The sequence below is a fragment of the Mauremys reevesii genome, linkage group 3 (genome assembly GCF_016161935.1).
Source record: "Mauremys reevesii isolate NIE-2019 linkage group 3, ASM1616193v1, whole genome shotgun sequence".
In the NCBI taxonomy this organism is placed as follows: Eukaryota; Metazoa; Chordata; order Testudines; family Geoemydidae; genus Mauremys; species Mauremys reevesii.
The window spans coordinates 115634873-115648391 of NC_052625.1; the positions used below are offsets into that span (position 1 = coordinate 115634873).

A 13519-nucleotide genomic window follows, 5' to 3' on the forward strand; every position below is an offset into this window, starting at 1 on the left:
TAGCAGGACCAATTTTTGCCCAGATCCCTAAGTGGCCCCCTCAAGGATTGAACTCACAACCCTAGGTTTAGCAGGCCAATACTCAAACCACTGAGCTATCCCTCCTGCTCCACTGAGCTATCCCTCCCGCTCCAGGGAGTTTAGAAGGGGAGTGGGAAGGGAGCGGGAGTCCATCGCCGGCCGTAACCCCTTCCCTGTGCCCCCCCCCCTAAAATCCTAAAACCTATAAACCAAACTACATTCAAAACCTCTTTCTTTAAACCACCCTTACATTAACTAGGAGACAATGCAGGCAGAAGCCCAGCAGCAGGGTGGGGGCTATCCAGTTTATTGCGCTGAGTGTTGCATGTATGATTACCTGCCCTGTGGGCGGGTGGCGTATGTGTGCAGTCGGTGCAAGGAGCTCCTGGCCCTCAGAGACCATGTACGGGCTTTGGAGGCCAGGGTGGCGGAACTGGAGGAGCTAAGAGAGGCAGAGAGGTATGTTGATGAGGCTTTCCGGGACACTGTAGAATTGTCCCACCTCCGCTCAGACAGCTCCTGTGCTGTTGAGGAGGAAGAAAGGCCCAGGGAAGCAGAGCAGTCAATGGGAGCAGAGGGAAACCTTCCCATAGTTGGGACCCTCCTTCCAGATGGTGCTGGGGTTGCCTCTCGCACTGAGGTTGCCTCTCCGGGGGAGGGAACTCCAGTTTCTAGGAAAAGGCAGGTGTTAGTAATGGGAGATTCGATTATTAGAAATGTAGATAGCTGGGTCTGTGATGACCAGGAGAACCGTATGATGACTTGCCTGCCTGGTGCGAAGGTTGCGGATCTCTCGAGGCATCTAGATAGACTTATGTGTAGTGCTGGGGAGGAGCCGGTGGTCGTGGTACATGTAGGTACCAATGACATAGGGAAGGGTAGGAGAGATGTCCTGGAAGCCAAATTTAGGCTGCTAGGGAAGAAACTGAAATCCAGGACCTCTATGGTGGCATTTTCAGAAATGCTCCCAGTTCCACGCGCAGGGCCAGGTAGGCAGGCAGAGCTTCAGTGTCTCAATGCGTGGATGAGACGATGGTGTAGAGAGGAGGGGTTCACGTTCATTAGGAACTGGGGAAACTTCTGGGATGGGAGGAGCCTATACAGGAGAGATTGGTTCCACTTTGGTTTAGGTGGAGCCCGACTGCTGGCACTAAATATTAAAAAGGTTGTAGAGCAGTTTTTAAACTAGGAGATGGGGGAAAGCCGACTGCTGCAGAGGAGCGTGTGGATCAGACACAGACTTCTCTTAGGGGAGAGTCTGATGATAGAGAATCTCCAGGTTATAGTCAGGAGCAGAGGACTGAAAAGTATAATGTAAGGGCCGGATCAGATGATAAACAGTCACATAAAAAAGAATCTGGCACATCAGAAAAAGGCAGGCTAATAAACAGGGACAAGTTTTTAAAGTGCTTGTACACAAATGCCAGAAGTCTAAATAATAAGATGTGTGAACTAGAGTGCCTTGTGATAAAGGAGGATATAGATATAATAGGCATCACAGAAACCTGGTGGACTGAGAGCAACCAATGGGACACAATAATTCCGGGGTACAAAATATATCGGAAGGACAGAACAGGTCATGCAGGGGGAGGAGTGGCACTATATGTGAAAGAAAGTGTAGATTCAAATGAAGTAAAAATCGTAGTTTAATCCACATGTTCCATAGAGTCTCTATGGATAGAAATTTCATGCTCTAGTAAAAATATAACATTAGGGATCTATTATCGACCACCTGACCAGGACAGTAATAGTGATGATGAAATGCTAAGGGAAATTAGAGAGGCTATCAAAATTAAGAACACAATAATAGTGGGGGATTTCAATTATCCCCATATTGACTGGGAACATTTCACTTCAGGACGAAATGCAGAGATAAAATTTCTCGATACTTTAAATGACTGCTTCATGGAGCAGCTGGTACGGAACCCACAAGGAGAGGCAACTCTAGATTTAATCCTGAGTGGAGCGCAGGAGCTGGTCCAAGAGGTAACTATAGCAGGACCGCTTGGAAATAGTGACCATAATACAATAGCATTCAACATCCCTGTGGTGGGAAGAACACAACTGCCCAACACTGTGGCATTTAATTTCAAAAGGGGGAACTATACAAAAATGAGGGGGTTAGTTAGACAAAAGTTAAAAGGTACAGTGACTAAAGTGAAATCCCTGCAAGTTGCATGGGCCCTTTTTAAAGACACCATAATAGAGGCCCAACTTCAATGTATACCCCAAATTAAGAAAAACAGTAAAAGAACTAAAAAAGAGCCACCGTGGCTTAACAACCATGTAAAAGAAGCGGTGAGAGATAAAAATACTTCCTTTAAAAAGTGGAAGTCAAATCCTAGTGAGGCAAATAGAAAGGAGCACAAACACTGCCAACTTAAGTGCAAGAGTGTAATAAGAAAAGCCAAAGAGGAGTTTGAAGAACGGCTAGCCAAAAACTCCAAAGGTAATAACAAAATGTTTTTTAAGTACATCAGAAGCAGGAAGCCTGCTAAACAACCAGTGGGCCCCTTGATGATCAAAATACAAAAGGAGCGCTTAAAGATGATAAAGTCATTGCGGAGAAACTAAATGGATTCTTTGCTTCAGTCTTCACGGCTGAGGATGTTAGGGAGATTCCCAAACCTGAGCTGGCTTTTGTAGGTGACAAATCTGAGGAACTGTCACAGATTGAAGTGTCACTAGAGGAGGTTTTGGAATTAATTGATAAACTCAACATTAACAAGTCACCAGGACCAGATGGCATTCACCCAAGAGTTCTGAAAGAACTCAAATGTGAAGTTGCGGAACTATTAACTAAGGTTTGTAACCTGTCCTTTAAATCGGCTTCGGTACCCAATGACTGGAAGTTAGCTAATGTAATGCCAATATTTAAAAAGGGCTCTAGGAGTGATCCTGGCAATTACAGACCGGTAAGTCTAACATCGGTACTGGGCAAATTAGTTGAAACAATAGTAAAGAATAAAATTGTCAGACACATAGAAAAACAAACTCTTGAGCAATAGTCAACATGGTTTCTGTAAAGGGAAATCGTGTCTTACTAATCTATTAGAATTCTTTGAAGGGGTCAACAAACATGTGGACAAGGGGGATCCGGTGGACATAGTGTACTTGGATTTCCAGAAAGCCTTTGACAAGGTCCCTCACCAAAGGCTCTTACGTAAATTAAGCTGTCATGGGATAAAAGGGAAGGTCCTTTCATGGTTTGAGAACTGGTTAAAGGACAGGGAACAAAGGGTAGGAATTAATGGTAAATTCTCAGAATGGAGAGGGTGTTCCCCAAGGGTCAGTCCTCGGACTAATCCTATTCAATTTATTCATAAATGATCTGGAGAAAGGGGTAAACAGTGAGGTGGCCAAGTTTGCAGATGATATTAAACTTCTGAAGATAGTTAAGACCAAAGCAGATTGTGAAGACCTTCAAAAAGATCTCACAAAACTAAGTGATTGGGCAACAAAATGGCAAATGAAATTTAATGTGGATAAATGTAAAGTAATGCACATTGGAAAAAATAACCCCAACTATACATACAACATGATGGGGGCTAATTTAGCTACAACGAGTCAGGGAAAAGATCTTGGCGTCATCGTGGATAGTTCTCTGAAGATGTCCACGCAGTGTGCAGAGGCAGTCAAAAAAGCAAACAGGATGTTAGGAATCATTAAAAAGGGGATAGAGAATAAGACTGAGAATATATTATTGCCCTTATATAAATCCATGGTACACCCACATCTCGAATACTGTGTACAGATGTGGTCTCCTCACCTCAAAAAAAGATATTCTAGCACTAGAAAAGGTTCAGAAAAGGGCAACTAAAATGATTAGGGGTTTAGAGAGGGTCCCATACGAGGAAAGATTAAAGAGGCTAGGACTCTTCAGCTTGGAAAAGAGAAGACTAAGGGGGAACATGATAGAGGTATATAAAATCATGATTGATGTTGAGAAAGTGGATAAGGAAAAGTTATTTACTTATTCCCATAATACAAGAACTAGGGGTCACCAAATGAAATTAATAGGCAGCAGGTTTAAAACAAATAAAAGGAAGTTCTTCTTCACGCAGCGCACAGTCAACTTGTGGAACTCCTTACCTGAGGAGGTTGTGAAGGCTAGGACTATAACATGGTTTAATAGGGGACTGGATAAATTCATGGTGGCTAAGTCCATAAATGGCTATTAGCCAGAATGGGTAAGAATGGTGTCCCTAGCCTCTGTTCATCAGAGGATGGAGATGGATGGCAGGAGAGAGATCACTTGATCATTGCCTGTTAGATTCACTCCCTCTGGGGCACCTGGCATTGGCCACTGTCGGTAGACAGCTACTGGGCTAGATGGACCTTTGGTCTGACCCGGTACGGCCTTTCTTATGTTCTTATGAGAAGAGAAGACTGAGGGCACAGTCATCAAGTATGTAAAAGATTGTTCAAAAGAGAAGGGTGATAAATTGTTCTCCTTAGCCACTGAGGACAGGACAAGCAGGAACGGTCTTAAATTGCAGGAAGGGAGACTTACATTAGATATTAAGAAACATTTCCTAAACACTGGACTAAATTACCTAGGGAGGCTGTGGAATCTCTGTCATTGGAGATTTTTTAAGAACAGGTTTGACAAACACTTGTCAGGATGGACTGGAAGGATAATACTAAGTCCTGCCTTAGTGCTGGGGTCTGGAGTAGGTCCTTTCCAGTCCTACATTTCTATGATTCTTTGGTTACATTCATGAAAAAAGGATCCCAAGCCTTCCTGGTTGGGAGCACTATAAAAGACATTTTAGGTGAGAAGAGACTGCTTTTAGACAGATAACTTAAACAGGTTAACCAAGTTCAGTCTCTAGAAAGCATGTATGGATTTTGTTTTTTATATAACCTGTTTCCATTATTGTCATTCACTATCTCCTAAATCTTAGCTTTTGATGATGAACTTAAGATAGTTTTCATGATAAATATATCTCAGGGCTGTGATGTTACATAGGGGCTGATCCTGAATTGAATCTCATAAGCTGGTATGTACTTGCAAATTAACATAATGTTTTGTTTGGAATTTGTTGTATTTATTTTTTGTTAATTTCTTATTTCATCTCATGTCAGGCTTCTGCTTCAAGAAAATTTCTGTATACTATCTAGTGAAAACTTGAATGTTGGTGAAAGCTTTGCTGAGAATGCAAAGATTCCCCGCCCCCCCGGAGATTGCTCACTAGCTATATGGTTCTGCTTCTCAGACAATCTCGTTCCCAGATCCCACAAATCGTCTCTGGCCTTGGTTTCCCAACCACTCCTAGCTCTCTGATTCCAGACTCCAGCTGGTTCTCATTACCAAGCTGCAGACTCATTCCCATTCTCCAGCCAGCCCCTTTCCTTGACTTGCTTCTTTCCCTATCCCTAGTGCCCGTTTCTCCCACTGCTAGGTGTACAGAGGATACTCCTGGGGGAATTCTGCATCATTGTGCATGCACAGAATTCATGTCCCCTGCAGATTTCTTTGCTTCCCTGCAGAAAAATGACTTCTGATGGGGAAGCAAATGGAAGCCTACAAGAGCAGTCATTAATATAATATATGGAGATATACCTATCTCATAGAGCTGGAAGGGACCCTGAAAGGTCAGTGAGTCCAGCCCCCTGCCTTCACTACTGATTTTGCCCCTGATCCCTAAGTGGCCTCCTCAAGGATTGAACTCACAACCCTGGGTTTAGCAGGCCAATGCTCAAACCACTGAGCTATGTGCCCCCACAGCAACACAGGCAGGTTGGTTCAGGCACCTGGGGCAGCTGGTAGAGACGTAACTCACCACTAGGACGGAGGAGGGGATGTGCAGGGCGGGGGCTGGGCAGTCATGTGTGTGAGAGGGAGAGAGACACTCTGTCCCTCTTGCTCGCTATTGTGGCACGCTTGGCGTGGAGAGACAGGGCTTTGGGGTGTTTCTGAGGAGGGTGGTGTGGGGCAGAGCAGAATGTAGCAGCCTTCCTGCTTACTGAATTGTTCCCATTGTCTTTGTGAATTCCTCCAGGAGCATAAAACAGATGTAGAAGTTTTAAGGTTCCTTTACATTGCCCGAGTGGTGTAAAGGACAATATGGCTGTATAAATGCTTATGGTGCGTTAGTGATTAGAACTGGTCTAAATTTTTGGACTGAAAAAACTTCCTATCAAAATGTGCTCCATGAACTGTTCGGTACTTACCTTTCTGGAGATGGTCAGTAGCCAATATAAATTGTGAGTTTGATACCCCAGCCCTTACTTGCTCTTCAGTTGCCTGTGATATAACACTGAGCATATGGCTGCATATATTTGTTGACTAATAACTAGAAATAAAGGGTCAAACCTAGCTATATTACTATTAGACAAAGGGGTGGGGGGTTCTCCATCCATTGAATTGTAGTTTAAATAAATTGCCAAAGTAATTGAAACTGGCATGATTATATTGCATTATTTTGACACAATGTGTGGAATTTTGTAGAATTTTAAAATATCGTGCACAGAATTTTTAATTTTATGGTGCAGAATTTTATTATTTTGGTGCAGGCTTCCCCCAGAAGCAAGAGGAGGAGTCTTGCTTGACTGGAGCTTAGGAGATCTGCTGGTTTTCAAAGTAGCCTGAATATCAGAGCCTGGAACCTCTTCTCCTTGGAGCCTATAGAATACACCCTACCCCCCGTTCAGTGTTCCTCCATGATTATCGAAGTCTGCCATCCCCAGCTTCTGTTAATTCTAGAACACAGCTGAATGTGACCCAGACTAAACAAACCCATTTTTTTCAATCTTTCCTTGTAGGTCATGTTTTCTAGACCTTTTATCATTTTTGTTGCCCCCTCTGGACTTTTTTCAATTTGTCCACATCTTTCCTGAAGTTTGGTGCCCAGAACTGGACAAAGCTCTGCAGCTGAAGCCTTATCAGCACAGAGTAGAGTGGAAGAATTACTTCTTGGTTCTTGCTTACAACACTCCTGCTAATACATCCCAGAATGATGTGTCTTCCCTCCCCCCCCGCAATAAATAAATAAATAAGGAGCAACAATTTTACATTGTTGACTCATATTTAGTTTGTGATCCACTATAACCTCCAGATCCTTTTCTGAAGTACTCCTTCCTAGGCAGTCATTTCCCATTTTGTACATGTGCAATTGATTATTCCTTCCTAAGTGTAGTACTTTGCATTTGTCCTTATTGGATCTCATCCTATTTATTTCAGGCCATTTCTCTAGTTAATCACATTGCCTGATTATTTCCTAAGGTGCAGGATAAGGAGACGTCCTTTTGCCGCCTCATGTGCTCACATCCCATTTTTTGTACTTAGAGTCAGGGTGATCTGATAAAGTCTATTCCCTGCTGTGACTTCATGCTGAATTCACATCTTCATGTTGACTTCCATTGTGTTGGCTTGCAATGCTTAACTTACACATGAACTGAGGCAGGCAGGTAAATATACATCCCTGGCCTGGCAGAAACACATTTTTAAGGCCTGCCTTGATTCAGAGACTTTAGGAACAGAATTTTTTTATACATATAAAACTTTTTATGTAGTATCTGTACATACATTTCACAATGATAGTAATGATCAGTGGCTTTTATTAAAGATCCTACATGACATCATTTATGGATAAACAGATGAAAGCAGTGTACAAGATGTAGTTTGTCAGGCTTGTTAGGTGTCATTGTTACAGTGCAGTGAACTCTTTGCCAACTGACACTGAGGTGTTCTTACGGTTACAATGATGAGAATCAGAAGCTAATATTACAACAAGTTCTACCCTTAGCACAGAGGTGCGCAAACTATGGCCACCTCCATGGCGCCGCGGGCCCCGCGCCACTCCCGGAAGCAGCCAGCATGTCCTTGCAGTCCCTGGGGGAGAGGGGGGCAGAGGGCTCCGTGCGTTGCCCTCAGCTGCAGGCACCGCTCCCCGCAGCTTCCATTGGCCGGGAACGGGGAACCATGGCCAATGGGAGCTTTGGAGGAGATTCCCGCAGCGAGGGCAGCGCGCAGAGCCCTCTGCCCCTCACTTCCCCAGGGACCGCAGGGACGTGGTGCCGGCCGCTTCCAGGAGTGGTGCGGGGCCAGGGCAGGCAGGGAGCCTGTCTTAGCCTCACTGCCACCCCGGAGCTCCTTCAGGTAAGCGGTGACGGGCCAGAGCTGGCACCTCTGAACCCCTCCTGCACCCTATACCCCAACCCCCTACCCTGAGTCCCCTCCCACACCCCAACCCCCTGCCACACCCCTCCCACCCCAACCCCCTGCCACACCCACACCCTTCCTGCACCCCAACCTCCTGCCCTGGGCCCCTTCCTGCACACCACACCCCCTTCCACAGCCCTACATTCATGGCCTTGCATGCAATTTCCCCACCCAGATGTGGCCCTCAGGCCAAAAAGTTTGCCCACCCCTGCCTTAGCACCAAATCCACAAAGTCTGTTGAACAAAAGCCATGTCCCAAAGACCAGCACTCAGACCTCCTTAACTCTGTTCCAGTAATGCAACACTCAAAATAAAGTTCACTTACGCTTCACAGTTATCTATTCAGCACAAAGCTTTCGCCCAGAACACTAAAACTTTAATACCTTATCTTCCTTATTCTTTTTCATACAAACATTGTGAAATGTTTGGCCTTTCACACATGCAAGTACAATCCACAGACCAGAGATACATCAGCAATGCTGTAAAAGTATTCATTAATGATGTAAAACAGATGCTCAAGCAAGCACTATACTAAATGATATTCTTCTCCTTGGAACTTCACTGAAGCTGACCTATAAGTGCCTTTTTTGCAACACCTGCAACTATTGTAACATTTGTAAAGTTTCAAAAAAAATGTTCTCTCTAAAAGGCTATGAAATATGGTTTAAAAACTTGTTATGCAAATACTTACTGCAACTATTATACATTCTATTGATTCTGCTGGAATCAGAAAGTTCCTTGCCTGGCCACTACCTTGATCACTAGAGGATGATGGGAAAGGAGAGCTGTAGGGATGAGAGTAGGTATGTTGGACAGCCACAAAGCCTGAGGACACCATAATACAAGGAGTAAGTGTCCTATCAGTAAATAAAGTACCAGAATGTTAGAAAAATTAAAAGAGTGTGTATTTAGATTCTCAGTGGATGATGCACATTCCCTGTATCATTCTTGCATCTCTGAAAAAATAGAAGACACTTACCTCCCAGCTTTTAGTTGATGGCTCACTGAAGAAGTTGTCTATCATATCAAGCTCTTCCTTTTCCACCACTACAAAACCTTGCTCTTTGGCATCTTTTCCATATACTTCTGGTGACCACTGAACAAAAAATGTATACAGATGATCTACCCTGTGAAACAAAACAAGAGGAGACATGGTATTCAGTTTTCCACAGAATTGACATATGGTATGCAAATGTCACTCAGTGGCAAAGAATGAACAACAATTCAAGTTTTTGTCTATCTGTTTCACACTCAAATTAATGCATTGCACATCTACAGCTCCGTACAGCATTTTAAAATTTCAGCTCATGTCACCTTTGTGTTTTTCCCACATTTTACACATGAGGAAACTGAGGTATAGAGAAGCCAAGTGGCTTGCCCAACGTTACACAAAACTTGTGTGTCAGAGTCAAAGACAGAACTTGCACGTCCCAGTCTTCACAGAATTTAAGGCCAGAAGGAATCAATCATGATGATCATTCAGTATGACCTCCTATGTAAAACACTGGCCAAAGAACTTTTCACCCAATAATTCCCACATCAAGCTCCTTACTTATGGTTGAGCTATAGCGTTATTTTTTTCGTTAGAAAGACTTAACAACAACACTGCCCTTCCTCCTTTTATCACAGTGGAAATGATCAGTTGTTGCTGGTTTTCTGAAACTGACAGTATAACAACAGCATCCCGAGGTAGGTAGAGAGCTAGCTCATCACCATCTTCCTTTGCTATTTATTAAACACGCCTGAAAAAATTATTGCAGTGTATAAAAATGAGCAAGTTATTCAGTGACCTATTTACACCAAAATTATTTTGTTGTGATAGTGCTAGAAATAGTGCAATTAGAACACACCCTCTCACTAATACTTTCCTGTCAGTAGGGGTACCACTTGCCAGAGGCCTTTACCTACTGGTGAAAGTTAAAGTCCTAACTAGAGAACATACCTATGAAGTTATAAATAATTATACTACATAGGAATATTGTCAACTAACAAGATATTTTACCAGCAGTTTTGATTACTCCTTGACAGACAGATAAAAACCAAAGATGAAGGGCTCTATTTTATTATTTTTTCCTGGGAATTTATCAGAAGTTATTACTACAACAACAACAAAAATTGGAGGAAAAAAATATTAATAATTCTTCTGGGTAAATATTGGGGTATATTTTTGTGGACGGAAGAACATGTGTGTGTGGGGGGGAAGTATTCAGTAGATTAATGCTTTAATGAATGGAATTCAATATGGTTTGCTACAGAACTAAAACAGAACTCAAAACTCAATGCCACCTGAGTTTAAGGAAATAGATTTCTAATCCCCAATTAAAAATTTTCATTAGAACGAACAATGTACTGTTGTAGACTTAATACTATTAGCCCTATAAATATTTACATTTAATAATTGGGCCACACCATTTGCAGTGCATACACCCAACTTCATGCTTTCTCCTGTTTTTGTTTTCTTAAAACTTGATTCCTTCCTGGTGTTCTGAAACATACTCTAAAATGGAAAGCAAACGAAAATCTGTATCAGCGTGTCAGATCTTTAAACCGTTACCTGCTAACCACTTAAAATGGGTCACGGGTGGGCATGAGATTCATTCAGATGTACATGCACTTCATATATATTATTTTGATAGATATTGATGTTTATTTTTAAGCTTTTTTTATTTTTATCAACTGAAATTTCACAGTTGCAGAGTTGTCAGACAATTATTGTATGACAGAGACATTGAGATTTAAAACTTTAAAGTTTTATAGACAATTTGTGTATAAACAGTTAACATCATGTGTCAAAAATATACAAAGTAAATATCCTTAAAATCAATAAATACTTGTTTTTACTAATCACTTGCTAATCCATTTGTAACAAGCCTAATTAAATAGTCTAAATCACTGTTTTTCCCCCAACAGTCTTACTTTGCCTAGCTATAAATTTCAATCATCAAAGGAAATATTTTTTCATCGATTTGTGTGTATGGTGAAATCAATATTTATCAACATTTACCAATACAAATCTAATCCATCCAAGCCTACCTAGAAGATTCGTTTTACATTACAAATCATTTTAGGATTTATGATGTATGCATGACTGATCTTGAACATTTTTTATAAAACACCAAATAAGCAACATCATTAATTTCATCCTAAAGTGTGAACACTGCAATAAAACACCTGTGGTCGGGGTAGGTCAGTTGACTCAGGGGCTTAGGCTGCAGGGCTATAAAACTGCAGTGTAGATGTTTGAGCTCAGGCTGGAGCCTGGCTCAGGGACCCTCCCCCCTTGTGGGGTCTCAGAGCCAAGCCCTGAGACCCTGCGAGGAGGGAGGCTCCCAGAGCCTGGGCTCCAGCCTGAACTTCTACACTGCAATTTGATAATCCCACTGCCTGACCCAGCTGACCAGGGTCAGCGACGGGTGTTTAATTGCAGTGTAGACATTTTCTTAAGAGTCAAATTCTGCTGATGGCTAGTCCAGTGTAAATCCAGAGTAACTGCATTTAAGACAGTGGAATTACACTGGTCAGAATCTAGCCTTTAATCACTTAAATTATCAACCCCCAAATTCTAGACAGATTAGTCCCCAACTAGCATTTTGTGTTTAATAAAAAAATTATACCTATAAAAAGGGACACCGATAGTTGGCTGCAAATGCTCTCCCAGATCTCAGCTACATCTTGGGCCGCTGGCTCACTTTGGACCCAGAGATTTGGCTGCAACTCCCCACACCCAAAGCAGAATGAGAGGTGGGTTTTTGCTACATCACAGACACTTCCTTTCCCTATCTCCAGAGGGGGAACAAGCTTACTCCTCTTTTGTTCTCCCTGTCAGCACAGATACCAGCTGCACAAATCCACGTTCCACTGGAGGCCCTTCTGTTTTTAGTGAATTTAAGTTCTCATTTTAAAATTTTGTAAAAAGTGACTCTGGTTGCAAAGAACAACATTCCAAAGGCAAGGCCAAATCCAGTGTAATCTTTCAGAGTCTGTGGACAGCCTGTAACAGTAGCCCAGAGGTGTATGCAATGCATGGGGGCAGGTAAGAAGGGTGTGTGTGGAGGGGAGTTTAACTCTGAAGTTTAATGGCAATTTACAATGTCCATTATTAACTATTTCACTGCTCATCACCACAGCAGAACTATTTAGCTAACGTGCTTCTCCAAAGTGGTTGGATAACAGAAATTAGCTATGCAAAAAAGGGAGTGGAAAATAAAAGTTATGTGCACTACACAGGCTGAGCAAATCTGGGGATGATCAACCGTAAACAGCGAGGGGAGCTTATGGAAGGCTTATTCTCTAGCTATTGAGGACTCTACTCTGCAAATCTGAAGCCACTTGACTAACTCAAACAGTTAACAAAATCTGCATGCTTATAAAAATATCAAGCTGTGGAGAGGAGCTTGTGGCTGTCATAATGGGGGAGGAGATAAGGCTTTTATTTCTAGTTGCAAGATTTTTTCCCATGGACAACTTCAGCAGAAGGATCTTTCCCACTCCTGACTTGCTCAAGAAACAGGAATGTAACAATGATCCCTATGCTGAATGGATCAGAAAGTTTCCACATTCATTTGATCAACAGTTTTAAAATTTCTAAAGGGACAACAAAATGTCCAAGTTCCTTACAGACTCATTTTTAGCTTAACCTGTAGAAAACAGTCACAGTTGAGCTAGACATGTCTGACGTGCAATACTCTGATCCAAAGTTTGGGAAGCTAGCTAAATTTCTACTAATCCCTGTGAAGGGACTAATATGCAGAGAGCTACTGTTGTGAAAGCATGTTTGAAAGTATTTATGTTTGTGAAAAAAAAATTCTATGAGAGCTAAACAAATTCACACACTATAGACCCAAACCAGATTCTATAATGTATGTGACAACCTCAAAAACAAAGCCAGACAAGAGGATGGACTGAGAGAACCAGTACGAGCCATTAATACCAGTTTCTTAAAACATTATACTGTGCATGTACTGAAAAACTACTATGTATGCTTACAGCACTGTCTACTTATAAAACTGTGTGGTTAGCATTCGCTAAAATCCCATGTACATTTCATGTAAATTAGGTGCAGTCCTTGTACCACGGTGCAAGAAAAGTTTTGCATCACTGACCTATTTAAGAGGCAGGCAACTGTGGAGAGGTTTTTTTATTTTGACTAAGGCCAGTTTTACTGTCTAATTCAGTCATCTGCTTTTCAAAGCAAGGTCTTTGTATTAGGCGGTCATACAAGAAAAGGAGGTCAGTTGTTCAAAGGATGAAATGATGTCCCTTTTGAAGGTAACTGAAGAAGTGATATACAACACATCACCTCTGCTTCAGTGCATTATAAATGTCAAAATG

At 42.2% G+C, this 13519-nt stretch overlaps 1 protein-coding gene across 5 annotated transcripts in view; it reads right to left on the reverse strand.

Moving 5' to 3' along the window:
* NCOA7 (nuclear receptor coactivator 7) overlaps positions 1 to 13519 on the reverse strand; it is a 144799-nt gene that overhangs the window by 15892 nt on the left and 115388 nt on the right. For all 5 annotated transcript variants that reach the window (XM_039529709.1, XM_039529711.1, XM_039529708.1 and 2 more), the window contains one exon: positions 9168 to 9315. In XM_039529709.1, coding sequence (XP_039385643.1) covers positions 9168 to 9315 — 148 coding nt within the window. The remainder of the gene's footprint in view (positions 1 to 9167; positions 9316 to 13519) is intronic.